The following is an 18,923-nucleotide window of genomic DNA, read 5'->3' as shown; positions in this document are numbered from 1 at the left end:
GCCTCTTTACTTCACCCGGGCCCCCTCTTGGGACCCGAGACTTCTCAATGGAGCTGGCGAGGCTCTGGGGCAGCTCTAGGGCGGCGAGCGGGACTTCCTGTCTTCAAGTGGAAGTCCCGCCCCGCTCCAGGCACCGGCTGCCTGACTTCCGCCCCAGCTGAATGGGCCGAGGCAGTGATCGTTCCCTGGCACAAAATGAGGGGTAGGCTCCCTTGTGGCGAAATATAAAAGGGGCGCGGCACCCGTAATTAGAAATATAAATGCGTGCATAATGCAGGGTAGGCTCCTGCCAATAAAAATATCGCAATAAGCGGGGTGGGCACCCGCGCTGGGAACAAAAGGGGCAGGAGCGCTTCCCTCTGGGAAAACAACAGCGCTATGCCCCTAAATGTACATAAAGCGCTCCCGAGGTGCTGGGGAGCACAATAACCTCAAAGGCCCCAGAAATGGCCCCTTAAGGCAAAGGGTCACAACAAGAAGCAGGGAAAAACAGGCAAAGGTTTACAGGAAAAGTTCATTAGGCATCCAGGGGCTGGGTAGGGCCCAGGGAGGCAAGCCTTCCCCTGGGCCCCAGCAGCAGCACGCCCCTGGTAGATTTGAGTCAAGGAACAAGAACCAAATCATGGGGTCGCAGCCCATCTTTTATACACAAAATTCCTTTGTTTCCAAAGGTGCAGACAAGGGGTGAACCAGATGCAACTGGTTCTTGAGCACTTTGTTTTGCTCAGCCCCTCTGCCTATTCACAGGATGGGTCAGGGACATCAAACGCACCACAGGGAGTGGAGCCAGCATTGTGGAGGGAAGGCACAGCCCTATTCAGGTCCCAGGTGCACTCCTCCCTCCCATCAACATGCAGATCTCTCCATTTACCACCGGGGCAGACCCATCCTGACTCCTGGAGCCAGGCACACCAGCCAGCTCCAGCCAATCACAAGCAGCCAGTCAATTCACCTTTACTGCACAGACATGCCAACTTCTAGAAGTGGGACTTCTCCACTAGACACAAGAAATCAGCGCACATCATCGCGCAGCATTTAATCCCACGAGTTTGCACATACCAAACTCGACCCTGCACTCCCCACACATCAGGAACTACCATGGACACACATATCCCCATGCATTCCTATGGGAGGGCAGGCCACTCTTCACCACATAGAGAGCGCACGCACTTTACACTGGACCACAGTGAAAAAGTGCACAGAGGCCTAAAATCACCAACACCAGGTTACAGAAACAGGCTAGGCAACTTCAAAAAGTTTCGGGGTGAACCTGCCAAAAGGGCCAAGTCCATCAATCTCTAACACGTTATTTTGGACCTCTTGATTAATCTTACTCTTAGCTGATGATGGCTTCTTTAAAATGGCTTTCCCCCCTCTTTAAGGTAGGCTTTGCCATGAACCCTACTTACAAGGCTGGTGTTTAACTCTAATGACCTCCTGCTACCTGTGCCGAGTCAATATTAAGCATGATCAGCTGACCTAAAAGGTTTATCAGTTCAAGCTGAAGGACCATTCCTCAAATTGAGATATTCCATTACCGTACTCCATATTGGTACGGGCCTCTAATGCTCAATGAATCTGCACCAAGAAGCACTTGAATGATAAATAGTGCAGGCACATATACAGAGATATGGAATGAAGCTATGTTCAATATTTCAATATAGATACCTGTGGAACTGTTGTTCTGCACTTAGTGAATATCCAAACAGCCTTGCACTATAACATTACAATAAAAAGTGTAAATAAAAAATGTCTGCTCGTCTGGGACTGTATAGGCAGATAAAACACTGACAAAGCAAGAGGACAAGCATTGTGAATTCCACTCCTCAAAATTAAAATTGAGACATTTAGTTCAAAGGGATGCTGTCACATGCTCTATTGGTGGCCCAATCATTTCAATAGTTTGGGCACAAGCGTACTCTGAGCCTAAACTTTGCTATTGCTCTCCTTTTTTACGGAAGTCGCAATGAAGAATTTAAAACCTCTGATCGCACATACATTCCTGAACTTTGTTAAAAATAACTTTAATCAAAAAATAATTTTGTTTTCATTTATTTCAAAACTCCTGCAGCTGTTCCATTATACATGATGTTACGCAGAGATGCGAGGTAGATTAAAATACAAGTTGTCTTTAAAAAAAAACAATTAAATAATAGCTTAATTCCCTGCATGAAAACTGTCACATTATAGGGATGGGCCCGCTTACGGTCAGGAAGCCAAGCTGTAATGCTAAGCAGACAGCTCCTGACCTGACCTCACATTTTATGAGAAAGGCCCATTTATTACCTTCATCTCTCTGCTTTGTCATCACAGAAATTAGAAATCCCCCTTGAGGAGCATTGTTGCACCCAGGCAATAATGAAGCATGTATTTAGAATTTTTAAGCACCCCGCAGTCTCAAAAATAAAAAGAACAAGAAGGCCTCCTGGCAGAAGGAAACCAAAAACTCTTGGCTGGATAACATGGTCACCAGCAGAGAATTGAGAGAAGCAAGTCTTCATGTACATATCAACGGGTTGGAAACTACTACCACAAGGAGGTTACCACTGCAGTAATTTGCCTCAAAATATGATAATAGACTCTGACACAAACAAATGCCTTTTATTTTTGTAATTTATAGGTTGATATAGCGCCTTGAGACTCTCACAGGTGAGTAGTGCGCTTTATAGACCTCTGATTGATTGATAAAACAAAAAAACAGACGAATTAGACATACGTTAAAGTTGCTAAGATTTGTCCAGGTGAGATGGATTTTCCACACGTAGCAACAACTCTAACAAATGGAATTTGCAACATATCCATTAGTGAATGGGGCGAGTGGCAAAAAGCAGAAGCAACAAATAAAATAACTTTAAAACTCCCTGCAGCGAAGTACTCAGAGTATTCGATAATGACTTTCAATTTTGAAGCAAGCAGCGTTGGAGGCCTTCCAATGACAGTTAGTGAACTTAATGTTTTGATTAGTGGTTGCTGGACAATAAACGGTGGCATCAGTGGCAGCACTTAGACACAGAAGTATGCTTCACTGGCAGAAGTGAAGTACACAAAGCAAACGGGCGGAGCAGCAATATACCCTATAAGCAAATCTGTGTTGTGACACAACTATTAACTGAGTCTTGTTCATATATGCCAATGTCACGAATATCAGTAAAGAGCATCCGTACTGCAGAAATCTTTTACAGCAGCAGGCATCTTACAGGTGGGTAAATAAAAAGTCAGAACACTTTCTCGTGTGGCACCAGTCTTACTTTCTGTTTTTAAGATTGTGAAAGTAGAATCTTAACCGTAACATGCCAAAGCATTTCTAGTTTTCACCGTATTACATCTGACAGTCAAGCCATTTAGGATCAGTCATTAAAAGGGTTGGTTAATATAATTTTTTATTTTCAGACCCAGAAGCAGTAGTCAGTCGAAAACCGCACTGTTGAAATTTCTGGAGGGAGAATCGGACAAACAAGCATTTGCAATGCAATAGGTCCCCAATTTACGGGAGACTTATTGCATTGCCAACTTGGAATCATGGACAACGGGAGGGCGGGGGAGGGGGAGAAGGCACGTACATCGGTAGGGAGAGGGGGAAAAGGCACCGACAATGGGTGGGAGAGAGGAGAAGGCACAGACAAAGCTGTGTGACTACGAAGGAAATAGTACACTCCAGTGTAACCACGAAGTAAAGGGGCCAGTAGACATGGGAGGTTACAAATGACGTCATGGCCATACTTAGGCGGGACTAACAAGCCTATTATCGAATCACAAACCAGCATTTACGAAGGACACAGACAGAAGCCAATTGAAAATATGGGCGGAGAGAGGGGGCAGCTTGTCTCCCATAATCAAATACTGCATTCCTCGCAGAGCGAGCAGCGCATGCGCACTGCTGCTAAAGCTCGACCTAAAAAGGGGGCCAATTCCAGTTCCTAGGGCCCTGAGAATTGTGTGGCTGGGATTGCAAAGCAAGAAGTACTCCATTGCAAAGCAAGAAGAACAACTCTGACTCTGCCAGCAATGACACCAGTGACGCTGCGACCTGCACTGAGGTCAGGGGCACCGTTTGTGAAGTGCACAACGCACCACCCTGCCTGTACCGCAGCTCTAAAGCCCTTCAACGCCTGCATTTATAGACCGACCTGATGCCAGCGCTTGCATGATGCTGCCCTGCCAGTGCCAGCATCGCATTATCACAGAGACAATAACCGGCAAGGGTGACTTCGCAGACACTAGATGCCGCATCACCTCACCGAAACCGACATCTCACTGCCTAACTTTCCCTGTCCTGGATTCGACGCCTCGCCTCCTTATGTGCTCGATGCCTTATCTCCCCTGAGGCAGAAAGGAGCTCCCCTTCACGACAATGTGCATCGTCTGTTGAATTTGTTTCCAAGGTACTGTTATTTGGGAGTCCACGTGACTCCATGCCCAACTCCCCGCACCTCGCATTTGGCACTGTACTTTGGATTTATGCCTGACATGACGTTATATTAGCCCCAGGTGGAGCTATTTGGGTAATGCGTGTTTTATAAAACGACCTCATTCATTCATTCATTCATTCATAAAGGTTCTATTTTTGAAGTAACTTTTAAAAGTAATAACTGGATACATGCATGTTATATTCTTGTTGTTTTGGTCTTGTTTGGTTTAGACACAGATACTTTATTTTTCTAAACTGGTGTGGTGTCCCTTTGTGGTGTTTTCACTGAGTTACTGTGGGTTTGGGTACAAATACTTTGCATATTGCCTTTGGGATAAGCCTTTCTGCTCGTGCCAAGATACCAAGGGGGTGAGCAGGGGTTATCTAAGTTGTGTAAACCAATTAGCCCTACTAGAAGGAAGGGTTCCTACTTGGACAAAGGAACATACCTCTGCCAATTAGAGACAACATTTCTAACAACCACAGGCTTCAGTCTATCCAGAACCAGGTTGCCAGATCTATTGCTTCAATCCCTTGGCATTCAATGGCAAATCCAGCTCTAAAAGTTCTACATTGGTTACCCATCTTAAAAAGAACACATTTTAAGGCTCTCTTAAAGCTCTTGAATGGTATGGTTATTCTTTTTCATAGATTTAAGTTCACCAAACAACTCCCACTTAATAGCTGCATGTTTCCAGGGTCAATTTGTTAGCGCTTACTCATTAAAAGTAATTAGTCCATAGGAGGCAAGTCCTTCTCCTTGCTGGCTTCTTGTCTTTGGAAGAGTCTTCTTCATGACCATTCCTACTTACTTAAAATTTAGGAAAAAGCTTAAAACTTTCCTCTAATCTCATAAATCACACTACGGTGAAATTCGGCTTTTCTTATAGGGCCAAGAGACTTGTGAATGAATGATGCGCTCTGTAAATATTCATTAACATTAACATATTAATTAACATTATTCGTACCTCAGCACATCACCCATAAAAGTGCTACTCTGCTAATTGACCCACAGCAACAAGTCAACGTACCCTGCTAATAAACTGTAATAAATTATGACATTTTCTGTGGCTTTGACATTACAGATATTTAGGTCCAATTGTAGACCAATACCTTGCACATCTACCTAAACTTCTTTCCAAACCTAAAATCAACTTCAGCGTAACCAAGAAACCAGTGACTCTGGTGCTTATCTGGCATAAGGTCAAACAAATAAAAGATATGCAAATCTGAAATACCATGGGAACAATTCTCTATCAAATGTTGGCCTTCAAAGACTACAAAGTCGATGCAGGACTGTGCATAAGTGAGCAACCTTATATACTTCCTACAACCTATACCATAACCTATTTCACTCTACGGCCACAACACTACCCGTAATATAAGCAGGTTCAAAGATGAAACCTTACTTTTCCTCTAATCTCAGCAAGATTCCTTCTTCAAGTAGGAAAATACCCCTCCCCTAAACCACCAACAAAACCATGCCCGGGCTGCCCTCACTATAAAACAAACCTGCTGTGTTTTGCAATTAAAATTAATCAAATGATCACTGTAGTAAAATCCTGGGGCAGAATAAATCTAGTCATTATAAAATAAAAATTGCATAATAGTGCATGTTCACCCTCTGGGAAGTCTCTTAGTTCCATGAACATACAACTTCTGTTTATTGTTACCTTACCTAATAGCAGCCGGGGTCGGTAGTGGGAGTACCTGCCGGGCGGTGACGTGGGGAGGGGGAGTGGTAGGGTGGCAGGTAGTAATCTATGGATTATGGAGCTTTACACGTCAGTAAACATATAAATAAATAAAACAAATTTAGTTGCGTGCACTGCATCCCCAAATGAGATGCAGTGCGCGCAACGAAATTCGTTTTATTTATTTATAAGTTTACTTACCTGTAAAGCTCCGTAATCCATAGATTACTACCCCCCACCCTGCACCCCCGTCCCCCCGTCACCGCCTGGCAGGTACTCCCACTACGGAGCACGGCTGCCTAACATGAGTCATTTATTGGCTATGGAAGGATGAAAGGTAGGTGGGTCGACTGAGTTTGCCTCAGCATCTGTGCTTACTGTCTGCCTCTAGTGCCGGGGGACCCCTTTGGGTAGCTGCGTGCTCTATAAGCTTTTTAATTTAATTAAATAGATAAATATGAGTCGCCAAACCCAACAATATAAATAAGGTGCTGTTTGAACATAAAAGAATATACACGAATTAGAAAGAAAAAAAACTATGACCTACTTTTTATTTTATATCTCTTTATAGCTTTCTCGTTTTTTTCCCGGAACTACTTTAGAGCTACCAATAAACTCAAAACAGTTCTACATTTTAGCATACAGACACCGAAATACCCGTAATAAAAGACATTGATTTGCTAGTTTACTTATCATACATCAATTTGAAATCAGGCTGAAGCCACATTGTGTGGAACAAGCCGCAATCCCAAAATAAATTATTCCCTTGAATGACTTTCTAAATTGAAATCCAGAAGATGGATAGATAGAAGAGAGATGTACCTACAGAGAAATCGATTCGAAAATATTTCGGATTTGAATGCAACCTTACGGGTCTCTTGATTTCAGCGGCGAGAACCCGCTCATGTGGATAATTTCATGCAGATGAATCAGTGATTTTAATGTTTGTTTTGTCAAGATCTCTTTGGCTCCTAAGCATCCCTGTAACCGGGTATAAATGCCTCCTGATTAAGGCCCTCTTTGACTATAAGTTACAAGAAAATAACCGGAATACATTGTTTGGATGTTTCATTATCAAGGGGCTATCACTGCAATTGTAACTTATGCTTGACCTGCTCCACCAACATTACAAACCTGGGCCCATATTATGTAACGAGTTCACTGTCCCTGTTTGTGCCATGGGGCAGCTTTAAACATAGGGCCTTATTTATGAAGGCCTTGCGCCGCCTGTACGTCACTTTTTCCCATTTTAAAAGTGACGCACCGGCGGCGCAAGGCCTTCATAAATAAGGCCCATAGTGCTTGGGTGCAAACAGGAACTGGAACTGGGCACCCTATTACTATCAATATGCTGCCCCCAGGGCAGTTGTGAACTCACTCCAGGGGGCTGCTGACAGGGGGTGCACTGATTGCTTCTGCACCCACAACAACTATACAGCACACAGCACAGTGTTTCCCTCATTTGCATAGGGCCACCTCCCACGTACATTATGCAAATGTAGTATATATAAGTCCTAGACTGGATTGTTTGCCTCTCTCTATTTTAGCTTTATTTAACACTTTATTCATTAAACAATTCTTGAAGTTAACATATAGCGAAAGAGGGAAAAAAATAAAGAGGCAATAAATAAAAAGGCAGTTGTTAAGCTATGTGAGATTAATTTGGTAAGGTGCTAAAACAGCTTTGATATATAGTCGGTACATATCGTTTACGTTACTATGCAGCTTTAAAAATTCCCAATTGTCAGTGGTGTAGGCAAGACAATCATGGAGTCCATGATTGACACCCATCGCTTTGGGGTGAAGTCTTATTATTGGCTTCACACCAAGCCTTGTGGCCCTCGTTTGTGTGTGAATATCCTGGCCCGTGTTTCACTGACATTTGGCATTTGATCCATAAGTGCTAATCTCCACCTGCCTTCCCTTAGCAGGATTGGAAAGGTGTCTCCATTAGCTTTCAGCATTTTGTTACTTTACTTCTTTAGAAATTGGACCATTGGGTCCTTTGCATATCAAACATAAGAACACTCATGAAAATACTGACAGAGGAAAATACATCAGTGAGAAAAAACACAAGTTGGAGCTGCCCGTGGCCATAGTATATGCAAGGAAAGTGGGTGTGACCAGAGCGGATATAGAAAACCTTCAATCAGAAAATCAAAGTATGTGACTTTGCTTCACTTTCCAACAAACCCCCACTTTCAAAACATATAAAATCAGAATCAAAGCAACACACAGAGGGAAGCATAGCACAGAGCAATTCACTGGAATTATTTCTGTTTAGTACACAGGGTGGTGTACAGCAATAATTTACGTGAGAAAGAGCGCACTTTATGGCTCCAGCACAGGGTTGCGATAAAACCCAACGCTAAGGTAAATCTCCAACCACTTTCATCAAATTCCGCACACTTCCCATCACTCTATATAAACCGCCAGTGCACCCTAACATCATCCGTCCCTGCCACCATTGTACCCCGAGCTAGCTTCATCAAGCTCAAAGGGTCTCTGGTTTAAGTATTCAGATGAAACCTCACTCACCCCTTATAATACGGTTTCAGAGGGTTTTATCCCAGATGTCACCCTGCTAAGCTACTGAATCACATTAAATTTATTCTTAAAGTTCCATTCAGCTCTAAATCATTTGCGGCCGGTGCAGGTAAGCGCGGACGGGTGGTGGAGCGGGGCGGGGTGGGGACGACGGAATAGGGTTTATTCAATTATTTAATTTTAGCTATTCCATTATTCTGTCGACTTACCCCTTTCCCACCCCGCCCCACCTCACCGCACCTACCTGCGCCGGCCACCGCTGCTCTAGATCCATGTCTTATTATGTGCAAGGTCAGCATTCCAACTATGTATTTTTAATACTGGATATTAACATTTAATCTCTCTGTGGTTATTAGGCCTTCTATACCTTAATGCACTTTTAGTTGACAATGTACCTGATCTGGCCAGGTCGAGTTTTACTCTTCCATTTCTTTAGTTCTAGCAACTTGTATACGGTTCGCCAGGGGTGTCCAACATAGATCCAGGGATGCAATTTGATGCAGCATTTTTAGGAGAAACACTGACTATGTGAATAAGGACAATTTAGATGTATTTTACATAAATGTTTCTTATGTAAACATCGCAAACACCTGCCATGGGTCAAGCCCTCCAGGGCCTATGTTGAACATCTCTACTAAACATTTTGTTAATGTTTCCTCATCACAAAGTATCCGCCTTCTGGCTGCGGGATTTTGAACTCTTAATGCACCCATAATTATATCCAATATGATTCCTCTACTTTACAACTAATTACAACATTCTCATCACATAGAAGCATAGCGCTTGAAATTGTTCTAGTGTTTTAAACACAATTTATTTCAGTTCTGTTGCACAACCATGACCTTCATCATGAATTCTGCTTTTCAGTGTAGTTTAGTTTTATTATTTTTTAGTAATGAGACATTCCCCCAACGCCATCTGACATTTGTAGTGTTCCTATCAGAGTCAGATTATTTATATAAAAACTGAAATATTCTTCCAATATCATCAATAGCAAAACAGGCTCTCAAATTCCAGGAAGTGACTTCAGACCCCTGACTCACCAGTCTAATAACTCTCTCTAGTCAGTATGTAAGCAGTGGTTGGTTTTGACATGTCTATTTCTAATGCTGCAATAACTAAATAGTTTGTGGAGTGCTCTCTGTAAGCCACATACCCTGAACAAAATGCATAACAGCTCTGAATATAAAGGATTAAAAGCCTGGAGTGTAGCATTTGTGTGTAAATGGATTCCACTTTCACAGATAAACAACTTTGTGCAATTTTGCTTGAAGGCACTAAAGAGGTTTTATCTCCTAAATGGCTAATTTCTATCAATTATGGCAATTAATTAGAAAAAAGATAGAGCAGAAGAACCTTTAGTCTTAAAATATTGTTGAGTATACAAAGGCAATTACATTCAGGAGTCAACATAAGTGTACCGGTCCCAGTCAATTTAGGACCATGTTGCATATGGCACATTCTTTTCATCATTTTATCTGATTAGCACACTTTAATGAGCACCATCTGCAGCCACCACCTTTTATTCACAAATACCATTAATGCTCATAAGCCAGCAGAGGAATATTCAGGGACAGGATCCATAAAATATAATGTACAATCTGCAGGCTGGCTAGCTGACAACTGTTGTGATCTGCAGACCATGAGACTGAATGCCCTCCAAGGCCAACTCAGCGTTCCATCTTTCGAAAGTCAGTATGATTATGTGAAGTTATAGTAAAAAAATTATTTATACTTTGCTTATAAACTTCAGAAGCGTGGTTTTCATGCTACTTTAAAACTTTATTTTATTCTTATTCATAGTGGTAGTGCAGACATGGTCGTGGTATTGTTAAACATATTACCATGAAAACCCGTCCATGAATAAGGATGAATAGCGACACCTGTTACACTGTGTTGTCCTGCCTCATTTCTAATGCTATTAGAGCCAAATATTCTAATACCCAGGTCACAAAAAGTGGTGACAAATTTCGCACAGGCCCAAGGCAACCTGTCCCATATTTTGCAATGCGGTCTGTTAATTAATAGGTCACATTGCAAAGTCTCCAGTTGAAGGGGATTGCAGAGCAATTTCGCCACAAATGGCGAGGGAATTATGCTACTTGGCACAATGGCATAATGGCAAGAATTCTGCATGACAAACATAAGATGATCATCCTGAAATCACGCAAAATATGCATAGCATACGTTTTGCCCCGATCTAGTGGAACAAGCAAGTCTACACTTAGGTGGGAATTTACACTTAGAAATATTGAAAATAACAAAATTGTAGATTGACACCTCAGTTTAGGAGTACATTTACACATGAGTGGCCCTAAATGTATTCCTTTACCTTCGTGAATAGGACCTGGAATCTCCTTCATCAACTGGTGCTTTAACAGCCCTGGCAATGGGGCTTATAAGGACTTCCCTATTTTTTTTTTTTTTTATATTTTACTTAGTTATGTATTATCAAACATTTAGTTGGTAGAACATATTTATGTAATATAAGCCCTCCATAAACGAGACTAAGTGTCACATCAAAGTCAATTACTTATCATCCTGTCTTACCTCTACATGTCCACTATAGTAATAAGGTAACTAAAAATTGGCCTAAACTATCTGTCTCAGAGTACTTCTCTACGTTATTGTTATGTGTGTTAGTTAAAGTACCTAGTGCCGTGTGTTTATATAAATAATTAGTGAAATTACTGTTCTAAAGTAAATCATGGTATTGTAAAATAGAAAGTATTAAAAAGCAAGTCGATCTCAGTGTACCAAATGTTTAAAATTCCCAATTTTTACTGTACATTTTTTTGAAAACTGTTTATTAATATAAAAACAGACATCGGAAAGACATTGTGCAGTTATGAATATTTGAGTTACAATGAGTAGCAAGTCAGCTAAGCAAAACATATCGCCATTTCCCTCCCCTCCCACCTTTATCAAAAAATAGACCCCTTCACTCATGACCCATTCCGGCTCAACGGTCATCATCGGACTCTTCATCTGAGCTATCATCATCAGATTCAGGTATTGGAGCACAGATATCTCCCCTGTAAGTATTCCAGGCAGTCCAAATTTTAGTCCATTTTCGGGGGCACTTGCGATTAATATACACAGTTCTTTCAGTGACCATGGTAATGTCCATGTCCCTACACCAAGCCTCCAATGAGGGCAAATCAGCTGTTCCCCATTTCTGCGCCACATTGCGTTTAGCCACCATGATAGGGCTTCCTTATTTAAACAATATAACAAATCTTTTTCTCCTTACTTCATTGGATTTGCCTCTTCAGGACTGAGAACGCAGTACTACAGTGGTACAGACCCCACTTGCAAGTTCTAAGACCATGGAGGAGATTTACTACTTCATTGCCCAACACATCTAGCAATTGAGGAGGGGAGCACTATGAGTGGAGAGAGAGCATGGCTGTGCCATATCTACAAAAATATGGTGCTGTTGTTCTCTTTAGCCAGCACTTGTGCTGTTTCAGGCTCCCTAGAACCAAACTTACGCACATACACTTTTGTACCATAGTGAAAATTGGTGTTTGTAACGGCTAGCAAAAGCTTTGTACTTGAATGGTACCTGTCCGTCCAAAATACTGTGCTAAGACAGACTTTAAATCTTTTCCCAAAATGTGTGTCCTGTACAGTGCAGCACATATGCAATGTGTGAAACGTTTGGAGAAATAAAAACATTTCTCCTTGTTATCACATGCCTGCAGGTGGTATTTTCTTGGGTGCAAAGCCCTGTCTACCATTGTTAGGAGGTAGGGTCATGAAACTTCATGTACCTACAACTCAATGTGCAATTCGGGCAAAGTAGCGCAAGCTAAAGCAAAGCATAATCTGTGCTACTTTTATGGATATGGCTTTTAGTTCAAAAAAGGTTTTGTTCGGAAAGTAAATATTTCATCAACATTTGGTGGTTTGCATTACTTTTGTGACTTTGCACAGGTGCATTGTGTCAATAAATCTGCCACAGGTGTGAAACTTTTGAAACAATGAATACATTGTGTGAAATAAGTTAAAGTACATGCTTAAAGGAAACATTTCCACAGAACATATTAAATCAAGGAAAAATCTGACAATATCACAACAGAATACCTCATCTGCAAATACTTTTGCACACCTAAGTGTGACATGGATGGCCTGGTTGAAATTCTGAATTGCAGCATGTGCTGCAACCAGCTATACAAAACAATGCGACCGCTTCGGTGGCAGTCGCGTCGGTATTCCTACTGTGGGCAGTCCCAAAAAGGAAACAATGGCGGACGGACTGAAGCCAACTAAATTGAGTGTTCCTTCTAACTCAGGATTACAATGTTGTGCAAGAATTTTAAAGCAGAATGTGGCCATTCATTATCTCAAACTAAAAACCACATAGTCTTAAGAGTCAAGAGTGAGAGCACAATTTGATAATCCTGATGTCATTACACTTCAGGAGTACCATTTTGCAAATTCAGCAAATCATTGCAACTTCATTGACCACGTTTTCAACAGGTAATTTGTTTCTGTTTACTCCAATGGTATCATTATTAAATGTGTTCACATGAATACACAGGGACCATAAACGATTTGTTGCTAAAAACGTAAATATTCTGAAAATGCTAAGATTTACCTAATTTAAAAAGCAAGACAAATATACAACTTACATTGATAGAAACTTCAAGGCAGTTTACTTTTAGATAGGGAAGTTCAGCCACTTTTCTCTATGAACATTTATAATCCATTTAGCTACATCAGAATTTCATGTCAGGACCATATATTACAATGGCATAAATTGGAGACCATAGAAGATTTCAACTCCTACGCATATCTCAAATGAAATACCAATTTTATTACGGACATTAATCCTACAGCGAAATTGAGTTATGGTGAATCTCTTTCCCGGGGAAAGAAATGTGAATACTTTTCTTAGATGAAATCAACATTCTAAACCCTTTATTTTCCAGACCTGGCATCTCCAGACTCCAGCTAATGTATTCCAACCAGTCTAATGCAACAAACTCTATTACTGACTGATCAAATGTCATTAGAGAAATGATTTACTACAGTACGACATTTTCCAGGACAATTTATTTGTTGTTAAGCGCCCGGAACATGCTTAATAATTCAACTTCATTCGAGCTGAAATACATTTACATACATTCAATAAAGATCAATCTATGGCGGGCTCAGTTGAGCAGTGAGTTGTACATATCAAATCTGTTCTCTTGACCATAAATTGCTCTCAGTTTAAGAGAATAGTTAGTTCCCTTATATTGGCATTCAGAATTTCTTAGTGATTCACTTTGGAATTTCGTGCTTTTTTAGGTCAATACCTTACAGTTTGATTTGTAGACTGCTTGCAAAGCTTGTTGGGTAATAGTGCGTGTGTGTTCAATTACATGCAAAAAGAAGAAACGAGAGGGGTGAAGTGAATGGCACCCAGTATGGAAAATTAGCTTTATCTAATATTCTTCTTTTCAAGAGCAGGGATTTGGTTGGACCAATAAGAAAAAATATACATCTGAAAACTAAATGTAAAATTAAATCAATGATCATATATAAGCAACACATGGAGGGACTGATTTTTACAGAAAGAACGCCTGCTGATTCACACCCACTGACAAACTTGTTCACTCACCTACCCACTCATTTTTCAGACCAGAATGTTGCATCATTTGATGACGGCAAGCTATTTTCTCCATCTTCCAAATCAAATGTGACTTTGAGCAAAATGATCCTGAGAGTTTAGTTAAAAATGTGTTGCTTGGAATTTATAAACACAACATACATATTGTCACATTTGTAATAAAGCTCAGGGCTCGCAACACCACTACATCGAAACACCATCTAGTAACCGTCAGTTTCAAAGATCTTGATTGAATCAGTGAGTGTTCAGTATTATATTTATGTGGTAATGCATACACTATCCAAAAAATAAAAGGGATATCAAGAAACAAGGGTCTTCTGCCGCTATAGAGTGTAGTGATGACCAATCCATGGCCAGAAGAGGTGGATCCATGCCAGCTTTTAGTGATATCCTCATTAGGCATATGCCCATATCATTATACAAAAAGTAACTCATTTACTTAGTGAGGGGTTATTTTAAAAATCTGTCAAGGATCCAACCTTACAAGCCATACATTTCATACTGCTGACATATGTAGCAAGGACACTATACTTGGAGGTTTCTGGAATTGTCCGTGTTATGCATTGTACATGTCACTATTCATTTCCTATTCTAATTGGCTACCTCACCTATTTTGCCTGATGCTCAAGTGCTCTTGCTGAAGCAAAGGAGTACCCAGATACAATAAATATGGAGACAGCATATGCAATTAAGTGCTCTAGAAGGAAAACAAAACAAATTACAGTCTGCAATCTGTAACACTTTCCAAGCATGCTTACTCACAGTAAAACATGTGGGGAGATGTGGGTCCACAATATGTTGTGCTAACCTCCATTGTGTTCTTGCAAATACATTGTTTGCAATATTTATAGTTGGAAAGATTACTCTATATAATGTGGTTTATTTTAAAGTTCAGATATTGTTCCTCTTGGTACGAGCTGTTTTGAAGATATGGGATCCAGTAATCTAGTAAGCATTAACATACTGGTGCTTTACAGTAATATTATACCAAAACGGTCTTCAGATAGCAGAACCAGGAAAGGCCTAATGTCAGACTTTGCTTGACATAAATGAACTTTGGCAACTACCTTAGGAAGTTGTATCATTAGTGCATGTGACACAAATTCCAGCCACAACATCTTTAAAATGAATATTTCGATTATCTTCAGAACTGCCAGGCAGGCCAGAGCATATCAATAACTGCTTTTATTCTGTATTACTTTTTCTGTTATTTCCCCCGAAATCATATACAAATATGAACATGGTTGTTTAAGAAGGAGCCATTTATTTATAAGTAATATTTTTGTTAAATAAGTTTTATAAACCATTAGATTAGGAGATGGTTTATAACTACACAGTTAGTCAAAAGAGAATAGAAATCCAGTAAATGAAAAATATAGATGATGGGTAGTCTAAAAAGGCCAGTGTAGAGGTTTGGAAGTAACCAAGAAGAGGGAAATTAAACCGCTGCAAAAGCGTGGCTGTGATTAGTAATTTGTTAACGTTTAATAAATGGTAGATTGAGTAAAGGATACATGCGCCTGATATATTCTAAATGTTTGCAAATGGCCCCCATTTTATTATTAAAAATCAAAATGTTAACACTTATAGCTACCCCCAGACAATCCGAGGCACAGGAAGATGCCGAGATTAAAGGAATTAGTTAGCTCAAGTTCAATTGTTCCTTTAGAAGTGTATATGTTTCAAAATGCCTCTGGGTACAGATTTCCACAGAAATAGCAGGCCACTAGTGGTGGTAGATTTGCACCATTCATGCACACAGATAACACACAACTTGTTACAAAGCTACAGGGGACTTTATAACACAGTCAACATTATATTGTGGCTGTGCGCCTTAGAGAGAATACCCTTACTGATTGTAATTTATTATGATTGCTGCTTCTTAGAGGCCAGCTGCACTCTTAAGCAGTGTGGTGTATATTTAATTAAGATTAGTAGAATGGCGATCGGATATATGTATACTCTACAGGATATTAGTTATCTAAGTTAGTGGATAATTTGGAATTATTTATTTCTGTAATATAAAATATTATTTCTCTGATAATATTGATCAATTAAATGTGTATCAACATGCAAACATATAATATATAATATTTTCATATATATATATATATGTTTATGTATATATATATAAATGTTACGCGTGTCATTACTTTTGCTGCTATTTGAATTTGTACTATTTGCACTATTTGTAAATACTTTATTTTTCTATCCATGGCGGTAATAACTTTTTGAATGTTTATACTGCACCATTGTACATAGATGAATTAATTTATCATGTACTTAATTGTGTATTGTATATTGATCAAGTTCTGCATTTTTTACATATTTCTATCGTGTATTTTTGTAAATTGAAATACTTTATTGATTGTAAATGTGTTTAGTGCTTTATCTTGAATCAAGTTAGCTCACTTGAGCTTCATTCTCTTTTTTTTCCGCTGGGTATATTTGCCGCAAAAGTTTTGCATTGTTTGGAATATATATTTTTTCCATTTCTATGACACGAGGTACTGCATTGTCACTTTAAATGGCCGGGTTTGATGTACGCAGTTTGTCATGTGATCAAGCCTCCCTGGAGGCGAAACGCGTCATGGCGGCAGCGCTGGCTTTTATGAAATAAAGACACCGTTCACCAGCACCATTTGGGTCGGCTCTTTGTTGCTGAATATTCGAACTGCTTGTTTTGCTTGCTGTTTGCGGTTCTGTGCGACAAGTTCCTCCATATACGGTACCCACGTCTTCCAGGTACGAGCAAGACCCCTTCCCACAAGGGCAACGCGGCAGGAAGCTGTTTCCGGGTTTTTTTCCTGGGAGCGTTACTGTCTCCGGCGAGGAGAACGCCGCAACGCCCCTGCTTCACCTTTGATGTGTTCCGGTGGGACAGCAGCCGGATTTCCTTCATCTCCATTGCTACGGAGACCGGATCCGAGTTTGAACCCGGGAGAACACCTTGGAAACAGCAGAGGGAAGTGTGCGCGGTCACTGGTAGGACATTCATCTCCAGTTATCAGTGTGCCGTTTGTGTGATTCTGACAATAGCCATATCAATAGCGCTTTAAAAGTATGGCCGCCGACAGACTGTGAAATCGGGCTCAGGCAGCTGATTCCATGTTTCTGGATTCCCCGGCTGGGGGGTCCAGCATTGCTACATCTAGCACGCAGGATGTTGGAACTAACACTACACGTGATTTGTTTAAGAAATTGGAACGCGCAATGAGGGCAGAGCAGTCCAAGTGGTGGGAGCACCGGTCTCTTACTCGCTACTTGGAGGTTGGTCGTGTGCCTAGGGGGCTCAGAAGCACCACGGCCCCCAGCTATGAAAACCCGGATCCGGCTATGTTAGCGGAGTGGGCAGAAGCCAACCTCAACTGCTCGAGTGTTTACTTGCGCATATTAGTCAAATATGCTGAAAGTGATCGCCTTAAGTTGCAGATTGAAATTGATAACCTTGAAGATGAAATCTCCAAATTAGAAGTCACTGACACAATTAATAAAATGAGAACTGACATGATGTCCCGTTTGGCAAAGGAAGAAGAGATAATTAAGAAAAGGAAAGCTTTTAAGTTCGAGAGGGATAGAATTGACTATCTTAACGGACAAGTTTTTACTTTTGCAAAGAGGTACGATGCGGTTAAATCGAAAGCACGTCAGAATTTAGCAGCAGGACAACAAAATGTAGCTACATTGCAGCCTGCTACCTCTTTTTCCAGCCTGAGCTCAGCTGTAGAAAGTGAACCCGAACCGGATTCAAACCGTGCAACAGCCTTGGGGTTTACCAAGCTCACCCTGGCACAGGAGGTCGACTGCCTGTGTCAGGACCGACGCGAAACCCTAAGGTCTCACAAGCCCCGTGCACAACAACAGCAAAAAAACAGCGGGCAAATCACAAACGCTGGCAGCGTAGGCAATGCCGTGCCCGGAAGCTCAAACGACAACGACCCGGGCAGAGGGGGACGTTGGAACCGCAACAAACGGAAGACGCGCAAGCAAAAGCAAAATCAGTAGTAAACCTCTCGAACATTAAACTTACTCCAGCTGAGACTGCGGTTCTCAATTTGGGACTTTCGTATTGCCCTCCAAGCAATATGAGCTATACTGATACTAGAATGGATATATACAGGTTCACAAGAAAACTCAAACTAAAGAAATTTTTTGAATTACATCCGAAAAAGATTATTGAACCTGCCAATCCATCTAGTCCCATTTTGATTGGTAGCCAAAGTCAAGCAACCTTTGACACACTCTGGGACCTACAAAATCAGCCTTCTATGGAAACTCTAAGGGATGTTCCTTTGGAACAAGTGGATAAGCGGGTTACACCCTTCAAACCAAAATCTACTTTTCTACCGGTTATGGTCCATGACAATCTTGATACTTTCCAGGAGAGTGTGGTCCGCGATATTAAATATCTCTATACTGCCACCAACAAACAGAAGTTTCACATCTCCAAGCAGAATCAATGCTACAAACAATTGATTGTGAAACTCCAACAAAACCACAATGTTATCGTCAAGCAGGCTGATAAAGGCGGCAATGTGGTTTTGTGGCCTAGGGATTTATACATACAAGAAGCGGATTCACAACTAAATGATATTTCCTGTTACCGAAAGAGTAATTTACAGATTGTCAAGAATGCGTGGCCCACACAACATCA

General features: G+C 40.9%; 1 protein-coding gene across 1 annotated transcript in view; it reads right to left on the bottom strand.

Moving 5' to 3' along the window:
• DCC (DCC netrin 1 receptor) overlaps positions 1 to 17,177 on the bottom strand; it is an 844,139-nt gene extending 826,962 nt beyond the window's left edge. The window contains exon 1 of the mRNA XM_078677748.1: positions 17,090 to 17,177. Coding sequence (XP_078533874.1) covers positions 17,090 to 17,177 — 88 coding nt within the window. The remainder of the gene's footprint in view (positions 1 to 17,089) is intronic.
• Between the last annotated feature and the right edge of the window lie 1,746 nt (positions 17,178 to 18,923).

This window comes from Lissotriton helveticus, chromosome 2_1 (genome assembly GCF_964261635.1).
Source record: "Lissotriton helveticus chromosome 2_1, aLisHel1.1, whole genome shotgun sequence".
NCBI classification, from domain to species: Eukaryota; Metazoa; Chordata; class Amphibia; order Caudata; family Salamandridae; genus Lissotriton; species Lissotriton helveticus.
This window is presented reverse-complemented; position numbering and strand designations above follow the sequence as displayed.